An 18,260-nucleotide genomic window follows, 5' to 3' on the forward strand; every position below is an offset into this window, starting at 1 on the left:
GGCTACAGACTACAAATTCCTCATACCAGTAGAACTAGCAAGGTTTAGGGCAAAATGCAGATCAAAGGCAAGCAGAAACTGTTGTGTAGTTTCTGATGTAGCCTAGGCTACTGGACATCAATTTTCATAGCTTGAGTTTGCCACATCTTTAAGATTTAAGGCTTTGGTGGTTTCTTCTTCTTATAATTCTTCACTGGCACTTTTTATTCCTCAGCGTTGGCGTGCTAGGAATGTAAAATGTCTGTGGTTGCCCAGTGTCACCACATGTTTGGACTACGGCCAGGAGTATTCAATAACCTGTGCTACTTTGATGATCACACTGTCATCTTTCCATCTGGAAACAACTGTGTACGCTACAATATTGATCAGAAATGTCAGAGGTTTATCCCAGGTAGGATATATCCACAATCTATCTATCTTATTTGGCCATATATCTTTACAGTAAATTGAATTAATAGACATAAACACTATTATTTAGTCAACCTTAGCTAAATTCAAGGCATCTCGTGAGAACTCAGAGATCCGTTTATTTATTCAGCATGATTCCTTGCCTCTCAGGCCTCGAGAGGAGTCAGGGCATGCACGCCCTGACCATCAGCGCCAACCGCCGTTACCTCGCGGTGTCTGAGTGCGCTGACCGCGCCACCATCACCGTGTACGACCTGCAGCACGAGCAGAACCGCAAAAGGAAGGTGCTGACAGGGGGAGACACCCCTGTGCGCGAGTTCGTTTCCATAGCGTTCTCCAGCGACTCTAAGTATCTGATTGGCCAGTCTGGGTCTCCAGACTGGACGCTGTTTTACTGGATGTGGGAGAAGCAGAAGGTGCTGGCTGTACTAAAGACCACTAGCGCTGGGAACCCTATCAACCAGGTGTGGAGAAGATGAGAGATCACTGAAAAGCCTTTTTGAGAAATGATTCAACTGAACATTGTTAGGCCAACGTGTCCAAAACAGAAGTCTTCGAAGGGCGTGTCACATCCTGTTGTGTCTCTCTTTTCCCAGGTTACTTTCAACCCTTTTGACAACACTCAGATCTGCGTGACAGGAAGTGGCGTCTTTAGACTGCTCCGCTACGCAGAGGGGGCACTGAAGCCGTCCACCTCCCAGAAGATGGAGTCCTGCAACTTCCTGTCCCACGCGTGGATGTCTGACGAGCGGGTCATCGCCGGCACGGACACCGGCCGTCTCATGGTGTTCGAGTCCGGGGACCTGCGCGGCGAGATGAGCGTGATCTCCAAGACCTCAACCTCACGCGAGCACAAAAGGTGAGCAGAGGAAGAGGGGAAAAAAAGAAATCCTCGCTTTTCGTAAGCAGAGCGTCAGTCAGGTCCACTAGCAGGTGAAGCCGTATAGCGTCAAACCTTTCAACGTTCACATTTATAAGTGTGTCGTGATGTTTATTTATTTGTTGACAGTGCCGCGGGCGCACGTGATGACAAGGCCCAACCTCAGTTGCCGCGAGTCACCGCGATCACGGCGTACTCCAAAGGCTTTGCCTGCTCCGCCGGTCCTGGGACCGTGTGGATGTTTGAGAAAACCGAAGACAAGGACAACTACAAGAAGACCAGACAGATCAAGGTGACATCATCTGCTTTCCACCCGTGTCTGAAACCAGAATGAGAAACCCTATCTGATCCTTCACCAGCTGGTTCCAACGCCTCTAAACATGGTGTGTATGTATTGGTGTGTGTGTGTGTGTGTGACCCAGATCCCTCCAGACCCGTGCAGCCAGGAGCCCAGCCAGGCCCAGCAGCAGCAGATCGTGTCTCTGGTGATCAGCCCCTCGGAGGAGGTGGTGGTAACCAGCACCGACCAGGGACAGCTCTACAGCATCACCCTGTCTTCCACTGAGACCAACAAGGTCACTGCAACACACACCCTGCTGTTTACATAGGACAAGCACAATCAGGCTTATTTCCAAGTGAGTTACACAGACAAGGAAATTGGCCAAAAATCTGAGCGCTTCCCCTGATTGTCTCTATAAGGTATTGTACAGAAAGAAAGACAGAAAAAGTACTTAGTACATCAGATTACAAAGTATTTAGTTAGACCCCTGTGAACAGCCACCTCTGGACGTAAATCGTTTTTAAGATCCATATTATTTTTAGTCAAAGTGAATCAAGTGTAGTTAGGGGTGTTGTTAATGCTCCGCATACTGACTTTGTCGTGTGTGTGTGTGTGTGTGCTTCTCTAGGTGGAGCATACCCACTTTGAGTTTCTGTCCAACTCCTTCCACTCGGGTGCCATTACTGGCCTGTCCATCTGCGTCCGTAAGCCCATCATTGCCACCTGCTCCCTCGACCAATCAGTACGCATCTGGAACTTCGAGACAAAGTAAAAACTAGTTTCACAGTCGTTACTTAAACTGACAGTAAATCTTCTCTTCTGAAATGTGACACGGCCATCGAAAGAAACGTCACAGGTTGGCTTGATTTTTATTTGACAAGTGTCTGGTTTTAGATGGGTGCGTCTGTGATTGTCTTCCTCCCAGCACCTTGGAGCTGTATAAGGAGTTCCAGGAGGAGGCGTACAGCATCGCGCTGCACCCCTCCGGCCTGTTCCTCCTGGTGGGCTTCTCAGACAAACTGCGTCTGATGAACTTGCTCATCGACGACATCCGCACCTTTAAAGAGTTTAACGTCAGGGGCTGTCGAGAGGTCTGACTCACACACTACTCCAGCAGCCAGCAACACTGAGCCTTTTAATCATATTTTTATGTAACATTTATAAATATGAAAACCGTAGAGACTGGGTGACCGCTAATGGAGTCGCTGATTTCTCGGTGTTCCTTCCTCTGCTCAGTGTGTTTTCAGTTATGGGGGACACCTTTTCGCTGCGGCCAACTGCAACATAATCCATATCTACTCCACCACCACAACTGAGAACATCCTGAACCTCAAGGGCCACAGCGGGAAGGTTAGAACATGAGGTTCTGTTCGGTTTGAATCACCATCATCGCCATTGGTGAACCTTCTAGAACGCTGAGCGGATTTTCTCTGCTCTGTTTCTCTGTGATGCAGGTGCGCTGTGTTGCCTGGAGTGTTGACGACAGCCGTCTGGTGTCGTGTGGGATGGAAGGGGCGGTGTACGAGTGGAACACTCTGACCGGCATGAGAGAGGCAGAGTGCGTCCTCAAGTCCTGCAGCTACACCGGCGTGACCTTGTCCCCCGACGCCAAGTCTGTCTTCGCAGTGGGGGGGGATTGTACGCTGAAAGAGATACAGGATTGTCAAGTAAGACCGATAAATCTCCCATGATATTTAGCGGCCCTGTCAAAGATGAGCAGCGACAGTCCTGATAAATGTCGGTCTCTCAATAGGGAGTTTAAACGTTAATAATTTAGTGGGATATCAACTCACATGTGTCACATTCATGAGCTATTCTCTTCTGTATTTTCATGTAGGGATCATCCCTCGAGGACCTGCTGATATTTCTGAGAGAATATTGATGATTTCCAAATTATCAAGTTTAAATCATATATTTTTAATGGTGTCAGTTCTTCTCGCTGTGGGTAATTTTCAAAGTGAGAAAGAGCATTTCCATATCCATCACAATCACTCGAGACTGAACAGTCCATTAACTTCACATTCAGCCGTCAGTTCCGTTCACGGAATGACATGTCAGTTTTGACAGCCGATGAAAGTCTCGATTCAGTTAATCGGTTGGACTTAAACAGGAGCTATCTTTGGCTGCTGGGATTCAGACCCCAAACAAACATAAACATCTCAATTGTGAGAGCTTCCAGCAAATCCTTAACACCACAGTGGTTTTGCCATATGCCTCTTCATCATCATTCAAAGCGAAATGCAAACAAAGTTTTCCTGGCAGAATGAGAGTCCTCATGCTCTGAAAATCAAACATCAGGCGTACAGCTCTTGTTTACATGCAAACAATTAAAACCCAGGACCTGGTGTGACATCATCTTACCTTATTCTCTCTCTGTCTTCCTTTGTCCTTCGCTCTCTCTCTTCCTCTCCTTCCCCTCCAGATCCTCCGGGAGGTTTCTACTGATGAGGTGGTGTACACCACCATCGCTCTCTCCCGTTCAGGGCGCACCCTGTTCGTTGGCACCTCCCTGGGCACCGTCCGAGCCATCAAGTACCCCCTCTCGGCCCACAAGGACTGGATCGAGTACCAGGCCCACGCCTCCCCTGTCGCCAAGGTCTGGTTCTGAGCGAGTGAATGGCTGAATGCAGCCACACAACGCGAAACCCATTTGCTTTTATGCTGTCGTTACAGGCCTGTAGAACCATGCATAGGCCATGGTTTACGCTTGTTTAACTCTATGGATGTCAGGTGATGAGGGGGTAGGTGTGGCTCAGTGGTGGAGCGTTTGACAGTAGATCAAGAGGTCACAGGTTCAAGTCCCCCCCACATACTGCTGAATGATTCTGATTATTATCGTTGTTATCACGACGATGGAGTTGTGACGCCTGCGTCCTGCCTCCAGATGGCGATCACGTTCGATGACCAGTACCTGCTGACGGTGTCTGAGGACAGATGCCTGGTCATCTGGAAGATCATCGATAAGGAGGGCCGAGGCCTCAAGAGAGACAAGCAGGTCTCGTACGCTGAAGAGATCCTCATCACCAAGTGTGATCTGGAGGAGAAGGTAAACCTCTCCGTGGTTCTCGATCACGCCTCTGGTGACCTGCATGACACAGCACACACAAGCTAGCGGTCACACACAAGCTAGCGGTCACAAACAAGCTAGCGGTCACAAACAAGCTAGCGGTCACACACAAGCTAGCGGTCACACACAAGCTAGCGGTCACACAGCTATCCCTGCCTTCTTCTCCACCTCCATCTCTCTCTTCTCTCTCTCCTCTTGTTCCCTCTCTCCTCTCGTTCCCTCTCTCTTCTCTCTCGCCTCTCGTTCCCTCTCTCTTCTCTCTCTCCTCCACCCCAGAACCAGAACATGCTGGAGCTGAAGACTCGTGTGGAGGAGCTGAAGATGGAGAACGAGTACCAGCTGCGTCTGAAGGACATGAACAACAACGAGAAGCTGAAGGAGCTGAACGATTCCTTCATCCATCAGACAGAGTCCATGAAGACTCAGATCCAGGTCGGCTTCACTCAACATAAGAACCCTCACTATAAGGCATCGCCATATGTGGAAATAACATACGTGGACACACAAACTTGTCATGGAGTCTGGTTTAGTTGGCAGTGCAGAGATACAGGCAGGCTGTGGGCCGATGTTGTTGTGGGTGTAGGTGATTTGAAAGGCTACAAAGTGTTTTTGTACTGAGTATTCACAGTATGTGTGTGAAGACGGGACATGCCTACACCACCTTTATTGTGTTCAGCCCATCTCACTGCCACAAAGTAGATTCACTTTCACAGGGCGCTCTCCCCTCATCGAATTCCCTGAGTGGACTTTCCTCTCCAAGTTAGACCTGATAAGAGTTACCTCCGGATCAATAAATGGAAATCAGATCTGAAAGTGTCTGACACGGAAGGTGACCACTGGAATGCAAATCTTCTACTCTCTTTCACTCGTACTTCACCCCCATCCCTCTCTCTCCCCCCTCTCTCCCTCCCCCCTCTCTCTCTCCCCTCTCTCCCTCCCCCTTCCCCCCCTCTCCTTCCCCCCTCTCTCTCCCTCCCCCCTTTCTCTCCCCTCTCCCTCCCTCCCCCCTCCCTCTCCCCCCCCCCCTCCCCCCCTCTCCTCGCCCCCCCTCTCTCTTTCCCCCCTCTCTCTCCCTCCCCCCTCTCTCTCCCTCCCCCCTCTCTCTCCTTCCCCCTCACTCTCCCCCTCTGTCCCATCTCTCTCTCCCCCCTCTCTCTCTGCTGGAGCAGGTTCTGAGGACAGAGAACAACAATATGGAAGTTGCTCACCAGCAGTACACATCAGAGATGTTGGACAAACATTCCAAGGAGCTGCAGGACTTAGGTAAAATCTCCCTCTCTCCATCTCTCTCTCTCTATTCCATCTTCACTCCATCCTTATCAAACAGCCCTCAGGGGAGTCCCCGCAAGACCAATCCACGGTGGTTCTTGTTTCTCGATTTCTACGTTTGTCTTTTTTCCTGGGGTTCCCCAGAGGCAGCCAACAGTCAGAAGCTGATGCAGGAGTATCAGAAGTACCAGGAGCTGCAGGGGGAGTCTCAGAGCATGCAGGTGGACTTCCAGGAGCAGCTGCAGAACATGGAGAACTGCAAACTGCAGGCCCTGGAGGACCTGACCTTCCACTACGAGGGCAAGATGCAGGAGAAGGCGCTGCTGCTGGAACAGGTAGGAGGCCGGCCGGGGGGGCAGGGCCCTGGCCCGCAGGGTGTGTTATAGTCTGGCATTTAGTGGCACCTTCCTCGCCTCTCTCTTCTCTTACCCCCCCTCCTTCCCCCCCTCCCTCCACCTCTCCCTCCCTCCACCTCTCCCCCCCTCCCTCCACCTCTCCCTCCACTTCTCCCTCTCTCCACCTCTCCCTCCACCTCTCCCTCCACCTCTCCCCCCTCCCTCCACCTCTCCCTCCCCCCCTCCCTCCACCTCTCCCCCCCTCCCTCCCCCCCTCCCTTCCTCCCTCCCCTGCTGTGACACTGATTGGAAGCGAAGAGACAAATTAATCCAGGAGCTGCAGGTTCTCGTGGAGGACGTCCGGGGAATCGCTCAGGAAAAGCTCCGTCGCCCACCATCAGGGCTGACGGCGGCATGAGGCGCGTGTGAGCGGGGGCCACGGTCGACCGGGGGGGCCTGCATAATCACCTTATTAAATCCCTGTGAATGTGATGTCATTAACAGTGGATGGGAGAGGAAGGCCGTGCATGCAGAGTGGTGCCAGCTCAACCGCCAGGGACACCCCAGGAGAACGGGGAGGGGGGAGGGGGGGGGGGGGGCGTGGAAGGGGCAGGAACAACATAACAATAGGATTATCGACTGTTCATAAAAACAGTCCTTGGATGTCTCTCTGACCTTTTATGGACGAGGAGAGCTCCCGTCGTCTGGGTTTATGGACGAGGCCTGGCCGAGGAAGCTAATATGGACGCTGATGAATGCTCGGGCTCTCTCTTTTACCTTCACATCCCGCCGGTTTACAAAATTCCCACCCAACTGACCTATCTCTCCTCTCGCTCTCTCTCACCTCCCCTTTCTCTCCCCCTCTCAGTCTCAGGAGGAGTGTCGTACGCAGGTGTGTGAGTTTGAGGAGTCCAGGAAGCAGATCGAGGAGGATGGGGACAGGGAGATCCAGGACATGCGCGTCCGCTACGAGCGCTGGCTGAAGGACGAGAGGGACGACAACTTCCGCATGAAGGGGGAGAACGGCATCCTGAAGAAGAAGGTAGAGGGATATGACACGCCCGCTGACGGGTCGTTTCCTGTCGGGAACCTTCTGGGAAAGATTTTTAGGATGATTTATCCCTTCAGCCACCTCCCCCCAGTACCCCGCCTCTTTCCCTTCAGCCACCTCCCCCCAGTGCCCCGCCTCTTTCCCTTCAGCCACCTCCCCCCAGTGCCCCGCCTCTTTCCCTTCAGCCACCTCCCCCCAGTACCCCGCCTCTTTCCCTTCAGCCACCTCCCCCCAGTACCCCGCCTCTTTCCCTTCAGCCACCTCCCCCCAGTACCCCGCCTCTTTCCCTTCCTCCTACCTGTCTCTCGTTCCATCCTCCATCAAACACACCCCATCTCAAGGAGCCCAAGTTCTCATCAACATCCTCCAACCATCCCACACACACACCCACCCACACTCACACACTCACACACACACACACTCACACACACCCACCCACACTCACACACACACTCACTCACTCACTCACACACACACACACACCCACACACACCCACACACACACACCCACACACCCACTCACACACACCCATACACTCACACACTCACTCACACACACACACACCCACACACCCACCCACACACACCCATACACTCACACACACACACACCCACACTCACTCACACACACACCCTCACACCCACAGTCAGCACTTCCACGGTGCTACGGTAGATCATGATTACAGCCCATCAGACGAGGCATACGGCAGGTTTACCGGGAGCAAGCCCGTCCATCTGGTCTCACCTCAGCCTCGATACACAGTGCATCCCCGCTCAGTAGGCCAGGGATCGCTGCCATTTAGAGGGATGATATTCATTCAGATTCCTGTGGAAACTCACCGGATCTCGATGCTGTGTGCTACGTTGGCTCCCTGCGTTGTGCCTTTATTGAATTTCTGTTCTAGGAGCCGATCTTTACATTCACTACATGTGTTAGGGCCTGTGTTACCACCCGATCGGATATCGAATGTGGTCCTGTTATGGGAAGCCATGCAGTATACTAAAGGCATTATGTTGTAAGTGACAAAATGAGTTATGGCATTGACTGATGACATTTTGGTCTCTCATTGCCTCGCTTCCTCTCTGCTGGCTGCTGTAATCTCCACACTCCCATACCCTGACCCTCTTCTCCACACCTTCCTCGCTCCCTCTCTCCCTCCCTCTCTCTCTCATTATCTCTGTTTCTCCTTCCCTGTCTTCCTCTTTCTCTCTCCCTCTCTCTCTCCTTATCTCTGTTTCTCCTTCCCTGTCTTCCTCTTTCTCTCTCCCTCTCTCTCTCTGTGTTCCTCTCTCTCTCTCCCTCTCTCTCCGTGTTCCTCTCTCTCTCTCCCTCTCTCTCCGTGTTCCTCTCTCTCTCTCCCTCTCTCTCTGTGTTCCTCTCTCTCTCTCTCTCTCCCTCTGTCTGTTTCTCTCTCTTTCCCTTTGTTCGTCATTTTATCTCTCTGTTCTTCTTTCTTCCTGCCATCCTCTCCTCCCTCCTCCCCTCTTCTCCCCCTTTCCTTCTCTTCCTTCCACCTCCTCTCCTCCCCCTCTCCTCCTCCCCCTCTCCTCCCTCCTCCCCCCTCTCCTGTTCCTCCTCTTTCCCTTCCTCCTCTCCTCCCCCTCTCCTCCTCTTTCCCTTCCTCCTCTCCTCCCCCTCTCCTCCTCTTTCCCTCCCTCCCTCCTCTCCTCCCTCCCTCTGCCTCTCCTCTCCTCCACCTCACCTCTCTTCTCCTCTCTGTAGTTCAGCAGTCTGCAGAAGGACATTGATGAGAGGAACGTGAACATAGAGAAGATGAGGCTGGAGTTGGAGAAGCTGCAGGGCATCATCAAGGTTCTGGAGAAGGACGTCCTGGCCCTGAAGAAGGAGATCCGGGAGAGAGACGAGACCATCCAGGACAAGGTGTGTGTGTGTCTGTGTGTGTGTCTGGATGCGTGTGTGTGTGTCGGCTAGAACAACCTGAAACGACACAAAAACAATTTCAACTTTAAACATTTGAACAGGAAGAAGTCCGACCTCAGTATCTCCGCTTTGGCTTTATAGAGAAACACCTTTCAGCCCTCTGGAGTGCCTAGCACGACAGCAGGCCAGGTGCCTGCCAGGTGCCTGCTGTCCCCGGCGCTGGCCCTGAGAGAGGGGGCGCTGTAATGAATAGTCACAGTACCAGCTTGTGGTATCAGCCTCAGACACCTACTCCACCTCCCCCTCACTCATACATATTCCCTTCTCCTCTCTCTTCCTACCCCTCTTTCTCTCTCTCCCTCTGTCTCTCATCCTCTCTCTCCCTCTGTCTCTTTCTCTCTCCCTTTCTTAGATAAAGTTACCGTAATGGCAGACCCTCCTTCTGCATATTTATATCTCTGTGTTGTTATCAGAGGATTGCTGCTGTGTTGTTTTGAGTTTCAAGTGTCAAATCTGTTAGATCCATAATGTGGAAACGCTCTCATCAACAAAGCAGCTTTGGGTGATGGATGAGACGGAATTTGCATCCTATGCGCAATCTTTTTCTGCGGCGCGGACCCTAATTGATAGCCGTCTTTAATGTGCAAATGTCACACATACAATCCGGGAAAAGATTAGCTCCAGAACTAAGGAGGGATTTTCCAAAAGCTAATTGGAAGAACAAAAAAGTTGATTCGACGATGTGTTCTACATGAGAAGGAGGGCAGCAGTTAAAATGTGAATCGTCTAGTTCATGAATACAGATTTGCTGGGGGGGGAAGGGGAGGGGGAGGGGAGGGGGGGGGGGCACAACATCTGCCGCCAAGATGGTTTGTTGTCAGATTAGTTTTCGTAGTCTCTAATGATAATTCATCTGAACATTAGAGGCATCGCCTGAAGTTAAGTTCAACATTAGATTTGGCTCTCCATATCTTTATTGTCCGACATTAAGTGACATTTCTATACAGCTTCAATGAATATCATATAATATAAAGCCTTGGTTGCATGAAAGAACCATTAAACTTTATTGAACTTTAGAGAAGTACTGAAAGCAGACCTCAGGTTGGAAATTGTTAATTACATGGATTATAAAACAACATATGGTACCCTGTAACATAACTACACTGCATAACCAAGTCATATTCCATGAGTCATTACCTGAACATAAGATGGAGGAGATTTAGTACAAACACATACCAAACACGTTGAAAACTGAGGCCTTTCTTCTTGTGCAGGAAAAAAGCATCTACGAGCTGAAGAAGAAAAACCAGGAACTGGAGAAGTTCAAGTTTGTTCTGGACTACAAGATCAAGGAGCTGAAGGGCCAGATTGAACCCAGAGAGAACGACATCAGAGAAATGAAGGATCAGATCCTAGAGGTGACAAACTGACCTTTGACCCCACGGTGAACTCTTACGAGCGTCAGAGGGCAGTAAAACGCCTCTACAGGCATTGCTGTCTCAGGCTCAAACACTTTTCCAGGGAGAAAATAGATGTTTTATAGATCCTCAGCCAAAAGTCCCAATTACTCAGCAGCAACAAAAGGAAAATCCATCGTGACTAAAAGAAGTCACTGTATCAGTTTTACTTTCCTGAACTCTCAAATAGAAAAAGTTTCTGTCCCCTTGTCAGCAAATGCTGCTTTGTACCTGTAAGTGCCAACTGAGGGTCCTGTTCATTTAAATGGAAATGAGTGGTTGGTATAGATTGAGGAGGATCAGGTCCTAGATTACGGACGGAGCGGTCTGTGCGGTGGAGGGAGGTTTGGGGATCAATATTCTGGAGTTTTTTCCTTCTGCAGATGGAAGAAGAACTCAGCTCCTTCCACAAGAAGAACAACAAGCAGGAACTGGACATCACCGAACTCAAGCTCAAGCTGACCGCCACCGACAAGGAGGTGCACAAGGAGATGCAGAAGGTGTGTTGAGGCCGCAGTGTGTGTGTGTGTGTGGACGGTACATGCGTGTTCACATTCAAACCACAACTTAACCCAGCTCCAGGACCGCAAACATAACACGTCTAAAACCGTGCTGAATCTTTTCTCGCCCCTCTCCCACCCTCGCCCCTCTCCCACCCTCGCCCCTCTCCCACCCTCGCCCCTCTCCCACCCTCGCCCCTCTCCCACCCTCCCCCCTCTCCCACCCTCGCCCCTCTCCCACCCTCGCCCCTCTCCCACCCTCGCCCCTCTCCCACCCTCGCCCCTCTCCCACCCTCGCCCCTCTCCCACCCTCCCCCCTCTCCCACCCTCGCCCCTCTCCCACCCTCGCCCCTCTCCCACCCTCGCCCCTCTCCCACCCTCGCCCCTCTCCCACCCTCCCCCCTCTCCCACCCTCGCCCCTCTCCCACCCTCGCCCCTCTCCCACCCTCGCCCCTCTCCCACCCTCCCCCCTCTCCCACCCTCGCCCCTCTCCCACCCTCGCCCCTCTCCCACCCTCGCCCCTCTCCCACCCTCGCCCCTCTCCCACCCTCCCCCCTCTCCCACCCTCGCCCCTCTCCCACCCTCGCCCCTCTCCCACCCTCCCCCCTCTCCCACCCTCGCCCCTCTCCCACCCTCGCCCCTCTCCCACCCTCCCCCCTCTCCCACCCTCGCCCCTCTCCCACCCTCGCCCCTCTCCCACCCTCGCCCCTCTCCCACCCTCGCCCCTCTCCCACCCTCCCCCCTCTCCCACCCTCGCCCCTCTCCCACCCTCGCCCCTCTCCCACCCTCGCCCCTCTCCCACCCTCGCCCCTCTCCCACCCTCGCCCCTCTCCCACCCTCGCCCCTCTCCCACCCTCGCCCCTCTCCCACCCTCGCCCCTCTCCCACCCTCCCCCCTCTCCCACCCTCCCCCCTCTCCCACCCTCGCCCCTCTCCCACCCTCCCCCCTCCCGTCCCCAGGTGAGGGATAGGGAGGCCTTCGTGCACAGGTTCAAGACCGACCTCCACAAATGCGTGGGCCACATCCAGGATCCCAAGGCCCTGAAGAAAAGCATCAAGGGCCTGTATGAGTTCTACGTACACAAGTTTGACGAGGTGAGAAAAAACCTCAAACCGCCGCTACGTAAGAGTTTGGTGAGCCGGCACGGTGAGCCGGCACGGTGAGCCGGCACGGTGAGCCGGCACGGTGCCTTTCCAACTGCCGACGGCTTCCAACGCCTCCCAGAAGATCCTGGATAAGTGTGTGTGTGTGTGAGGGTGTGTCGGCCAGCCGGGGGAGCAAGGTTCATTGTCCCCCTCCTCCAGGTGGACATGGTCGGGGTGGAGGGAGAGGTGGAGAGAGAGCATGCCCGCCACCGGGAGCACCTGGAGAGGAACGTGGCCGCTCTGAAGAGGAAGATGGCCGACGACGCCCGAGTCCACGGTGCCGACAACGTCAAGATCATGCAGGTGACCGAATCACTAAAAACAAGGCAGTTGCATCAGTGTATGAAGCAAGTAGGCAGGTAGCCAGGCTGGGTGGGTTCATTGATTGGATGATTGATTGGCTGCGCAGGAGAACGTGATGTTGATCAGTGACATCAACAGCTTGAGGGTGGAGCTGTGCCGGCTTCGCTCTCAGGTCCACAACAGGAAGAGCAAGGACCAGGCCACCTCCAGCCTCAAAGGTGACCCCTCTTGCTTACTTCCTGGTTAACTTCCTGGTTTACTTCCTGGTTAACTTCCTGGTTTACTTCCTGGTTAACTTCCTAGTTTACTTCCTGGTTTACTTCCTAGTTTACTTCCTGGTATACTTCCTGGTTTACTTCCTGGTTTCCAGCCATGACCTCTCTGCTCGAGCACAGAGCGAGGCAGTTTGGAGACCCTTGTTTGTTTGTTTGTTGTAATCTTTATTTTTTGTTGCAAAGATCATTCACATTTCTTGCCACTGGGTGTCACTGTTGAAGGAGACTGGGTCGCAGGCGTTGTGTGGAGGGTCAGATTTCAGGTAACTGTGTCATTGGGTGTCCCCAGCCCTCCTGTCGCCCAGGGTCAACCCCATCACCATGGTGACCCGACTGCAGCCAGAGGAGGAAGGGGAGCGCATTGTTCAGTTCCAGCGCCTGGAGATCGTCAGGCTGAGGAGGGAGATCCAGGTGTTGATGAGGACGCAGCCGCTCAGACCACCCTCCGATGCTAAACTCCCTTCCCTGGACACCAGCATATAAACCAGGACCCTGCACTACACTACACTGACGATAAAAACACATAGTATTCAACACACCTCAGCAGAAAATATTTAATTCATTTACATAACCTGACTTGTCACGTTTAAAAAATAATAATAACAGCAGTTCACGTTTTGTATCGTGTTTTTTTTAAATAAGAATACTGGATATAGTGTATGGGGGGAATTTCAGTTGTTGCGGCCAGCCATGATCAAATCGATTACAGAACATGTCAACCTGGCAATGATGAATGCGCTATAGACTTTTCATTTGCAGGTAAAATACGTGTCGGCAGTTTTTCTGTCAACTATATTGATACGTTACCGTTTCAATATACGTATCCAGACATACAGTACGTTTTATTAAATTAGCTTATTTATTAATAACCTTTATCCCCACTAACATAATGTGTTGTCCCATGAGACTCGATAAATAGTCGAGCTGTGCAGGTTCTCTCGCCATCCAAACGTCGTCGCTTATTCGTGACCACACCTGCAACGTTTAAAGTCCGGTCGACTGCGCACCGTTTTTTTGAGGCAGTGAGATAGTTCTTACGGACTCCGATTACAAGAGAGGAATTGAGGGGCTAGTTCCTGGCATTGATTATTGAACCGAGACCGGCTGTTAAGCTATGCTGCTACTCCCATGTATCGGATAGCATATGTTTAGGAAATTACTCTCCGGCGGTGATACCGTTCTAAGACGACCACCACACACTGAAGCGGACGGTTGAGAAAGCGACGGCCAGCATATCTGCGCTCACAGGTAAGTCAAAAACACAAGCATGTTTCTATCAAAAAATATTTTTCTTGTCAGAGCATTAATTTCATACATGCGTTTTTGTCGATAATGTAGACATACGTAACTGGAACTTTCTCCTTAACTTTCATAAAATATTTATATGGAATAAATGACCAAAAAAGTGCGCACAGACGACAGTCTAGACATGTTTATGATACAATGTCTTTAATACAAACAACGATGTCGTCCCAGCAATCTTCATCAAATGTAAAGAATAAGTTATGGTTTGTATCTCTTAAAAGTAGGAAAGCAATTTGGATAGCGTGTCTGACAGTTAGACAGTAATCCTAGGAGAAGGGTTTGAAATAAATAGATTGTTTGAGTCATCCTGTTGTGACACATTGAATACAAATTGTCCGTAGCTGGAGGTACCTCTTCCACTATAGCTCTGTAGACAGTGAATGTTGAATAGCTCAAAATTATATTGTTTATCACATTTCTATGGTGGAAAATTGAAAACACGGTCCATAAAGATGTCAACGTCCATCATGGATGGCCATTTGTTGTTCAGTGCTAAGTTAAAATGTTAGACCATTATCGGAGATACACTCCAAAAATGTATTAAGCACTTTCTCATTGTGGTGGCAGTTAATAGACATTAAACCAGCATCTACATTCACATTGGATTTGAGTTTTCCTTGAAACCTTCATCATAACTGGATTTAACTGTGGAATGAATATTAACTTTTATTGACAGACGGGGTGGGATGGGTGTTCCAAAAGACTATACCGTTTTGTTTGTTTTGAAACCAGGAAGACGAAAGCTGTCACGCCCTAACCTTTGACCAGGAGATTTAGGCCTTCAACTCCCAAACAGTAAAACTTACATGATACCAAGTGTCCCTGTTGATGTATCATAAAAACCATAAGTCAGGAGCGTGAAACAGATAGCTGAGCTGTAACTTCAGCATAGTCACACACTATCACAGGCTCTGGAAATTGGACTGTGTAAAGTTTGTTTACAGGCCCTGAAGTTTGTTTACAGGCCCTGGGTCCGGTTATTCAGATTTCAAGTTGGAGTTGCGTTCGGCGTATCCAGTGTGTCTACAGAGGTGTGTGTGGGTGTGAAGACACACTGGGTGCAGTGTGGTGCGGCGGTGGAGGTGGAGTTGCGGGGTGTAGTGTGGTGCGGCGGTGGAGGTGGAGTTGCGGGGTGCAGTGTGGTGCGGCGGTGGAGGTGGAGTTGCGGGGTGCAGTGTGGTGCGGCGGTGGAGGTGGAGTTGCGGGGTGCAGAGTGGTGCGGCGGTGGAGGTGGAGTTGCGGGGTGCAGTGTGGTGCGGAGGTGGAGGTGGAGTTGCGGGGTGCAGAGTGGTGCGGCGGTGGAGGTGGAGTTGCGGGGTGCAGTGTGGTGCGGAGGTGGAGGTGGAGTTGCGGGGTGCAGAGTGGTGCGGCGGTGGAGGTGGAGTTGCGGGGTGCAGTGTGGTGCGGCGGTGGAGGTGGAGTTTCGGGGTGCAGTGTGGTGCGGCGGTGGAGGTGGAGTTGCGGGGTGCAGTGTGGTGCGGCGGTGGAGGTGGAGTTGCGGGGTGCAGTGTGGTGCGGCGGTGGAGGTGGAGTTGCGGGATGCAGTGTGGTGCGGCGGTGGAGGTGGAGTTGCGGGGTGCAGTGTGGTGCGGCGGTGGAGGTGGAGTTGCGGGGTGCAGTGTGGTGCGGCGGTGGAGTTGCGGGGTGCAGTGTGGTGCGGCAGTGGAGGTGGAGTTGCGGGGTGCAGTGTGGTGCGGCGGTGGAGTTGCGGGGTGCAGTGTGGTGCGGCGGTGGAGGTGGAGTTGCGGGGTGCAGTGTGGTGCGGCGGTGGAGGTGGAGTTGCGGGGTGCAGTGTGGTGCGGCGGTGGAGGTGGAGTTGCGGGGTGCAGTGTGGTGCGGCGGTGGAGGTGGAGTTGTGGGGTGCAGTGTGGTGCGGCGGTGTGGTTGCGGTGGTTGTGGGGTGCAGCAGGCCTCTGGAAGTCTGCCCTAATGAGATCAGGTTGTGGCCCAGGCTCCTGTTTCACAAGGCTGGGGGATTTGAACATGCTGAAGGCTCCCTCACAAGCAATATGAGGGAGACAGGGAGGAACAGAAAGGGAAAAGGTGAGTGAGTTTTCTCTCGTCAGCAGAGCGGAGCAGAGGGGATGCGCATGTTAATTGCTGATTTGATTAGTGTTTTAATATTGCAGCTGTGCTGGATGAAGGCGGGTTCTGTCTGACCAGTGAGGACAATGCGTTCCACACTAGCAGGCCAATGGGGCGCTGTGTGACATGATCATCAGAGACAGCTCTGTAAGCGGACAGCGCATTGGACGAGGCTGTTTATCTGATCTTTGTCTGCTGTTTGGTTTCAGGCAGGCCGGTGACGAGGTAAAGAGAGGTGGCAGTCTGAGAAACTGCAATCTGAGACGACCGGTGACATCACCTCCCGGTCCTGATGACATCACCTCCCGGTCCTGATGAAATCACCTCCCGGTCCTGACGAGAGATGAAAACAACTGCTTGCTCAGGTAAGCTCACTGCCTGTCTGCCTGCCTGCCTGCCTGCCTGTCTGTCTGTCTGTCTGTCTGCCTGTCTGCCTGTCTGTCTGTCTGTCTGTCTGTCTGTCTGTCTGTCTGCCTGCCTCTCTGTTTTGCCTGTCTTTCTTTCTGTGTCTATGTGTATACTTAAAGGGAGCCAAAGATAGAGATGGGGAGTGAGATATCAGAGAGAGAGAGAGAGAGAGAGAGAGAGAGAGAGAGACAGAGAGACACAGAGAGAGAGAGAGAGAGAGAGAGAGAGAGAGAGAGAGAGAGAGAGAGACAGAGAGAGAGAGAGAGAGGGAACGGGGAGGAACGTGAGAGGGAAAAGTCGGGCATAGTGAAACAGCTGGTGGAAGCTATAATAACATATGCAACAAAAGTTAACCAAACCCGACCCTCCCCTCCCTCTCCCTCCGTCCCTCCCTCCCTCCCTCCCTCCCTCCCTCCCTCCCTCCCTCCCTCCCTCCCTCTCTGCCTGGAGAAAACGTCCTGGGTCTCATCTTGGCTGACTGTGACTCTGCCCATTGTCCCCTCGGCGTGCTATGACAGAGCAGGGCAGAGCCCTCGAGGACCCAGACACCTAGTGAATAAAGAACCATTCAGCCTCTCTCTATCTTGCTCGCACACTCTCCCATCCTGTCTTCCACACCAGCGTGGAGAAGCTGACTCCCTCCCCCTCCTCTCCCCCTCCTCTCTCCCTCCTCACACCAGCCTGACAGGCCCTGGGACACTTGGCAGATGGTGCCAATCCTGACCCCTCTGCTCGCCCGCGGGGATCGCACCACCGGCAGAGAGAGAGAGAGAGATCCTAACGGGAACAGGAAGTGGAGGGAACGGCGTCGTCGGGGCAACGCACAGCCCAGCATCCTGCCAGAGGCCAGAAGATAAACACGTTGGCAGAAGGCCCCCAGCGCCCCATCGCGGGCCGTCGATTGCGCCAGTCCGAATCCGAGAGCTTGTTTTTCGCCGTCTCGTCCGTGCCTGTTGGAGGTTCTCTGGGAATGTGCTGACGAGAACCATCCAGAGGTGTTACTTGAGTTTGATCACCCCACAGAAACTCCATCTTTCTGGGCTGTGCTCATCTCTCCTGGCTGGCTCTTGGCTGGCCTCTCCGGTCTGTCTGAATTATTAAAAGGGCAATTTACCTGACCATCGACAGCTCGGACGGTTTTATTATCCCTGGGTGACGCGTGTCCTGACTGGGGTCAAGGGTCAAAACCAGAAGCAGTTTCGAGGTCAAGGCAGGTTCATCCAATTTTCTCCACCCTGAACTTTTGCTTTGTCTCCTGTTTGAAAAGACAGAGACCACAAAGACCAAACTACCATTTCTGTTTTCCTGGGGTTCTCTTTGAAGACTGCGATTTTTGCTGTGCATTCTGATTAGTGCACAACAGCATGTTCCTGTTTTAAAAAGCGTATCAACTTTAAATGAGACAGTAATGGCTTGCCAAATGAATTCAGCAGGACTTAATAACCAACAGGGAGTACTGAGTCTCGTAGCTCAGCAGGTAATTGCAGAAGAGTTTTGAGGTATTTTTTTTCTTTCTTTCGACCTTCAGCCCCAGACCCAGAGAGAAAGAAATCCATCTCATCTTCTGGAGTCGTTAGCAAAAAAAAAAGGCCAATCTGCATAGAGGAAGA

At 52.2% G+C, this 18,260-nt stretch overlaps 1 protein-coding gene across 1 annotated transcript; it reads left to right on the top strand.

Annotated features, from left to right (window-relative positions):
* The first annotated feature begins 237 nt into the window (after positions 1 to 237).
* On the top strand, positions 238 to 13,335 carry LOC136936628 (cilia- and flagella-associated protein 57-like). Its single transcript, XM_067230234.1, is given in 22 exon segments — positions 238 to 391; positions 559 to 872; positions 1,005 to 1,309; positions 1,418 to 1,580; positions 1,711 to 1,863; positions 2,197 to 2,336; positions 2,494 to 2,659; positions 2,805 to 2,918; positions 3,023 to 3,235; positions 3,991 to 4,164; positions 4,453 to 4,614; positions 4,912 to 5,067; positions 5,805 to 5,898; positions 6,049 to 6,239; positions 7,108 to 7,281; positions 9,014 to 9,172; positions 10,447 to 10,590; positions 11,013 to 11,129; positions 12,089 to 12,223; positions 12,434 to 12,577; positions 12,684 to 12,795; positions 13,142 to 13,335. Coding segments are annotated over 22 exon segments (3,678 nt in total).
* The last annotated feature ends 4,925 nt before the right edge of the window (positions 13,336 to 18,260 follow it).

The sequence above is a fragment of the Osmerus mordax genome, chromosome 27 (genome assembly GCF_038355195.1).
Source record: "Osmerus mordax isolate fOsmMor3 chromosome 27, fOsmMor3.pri, whole genome shotgun sequence".
Taxonomy (NCBI): Eukaryota; Metazoa; Chordata; class Actinopteri; order Osmeriformes; family Osmeridae; genus Osmerus; species Osmerus mordax.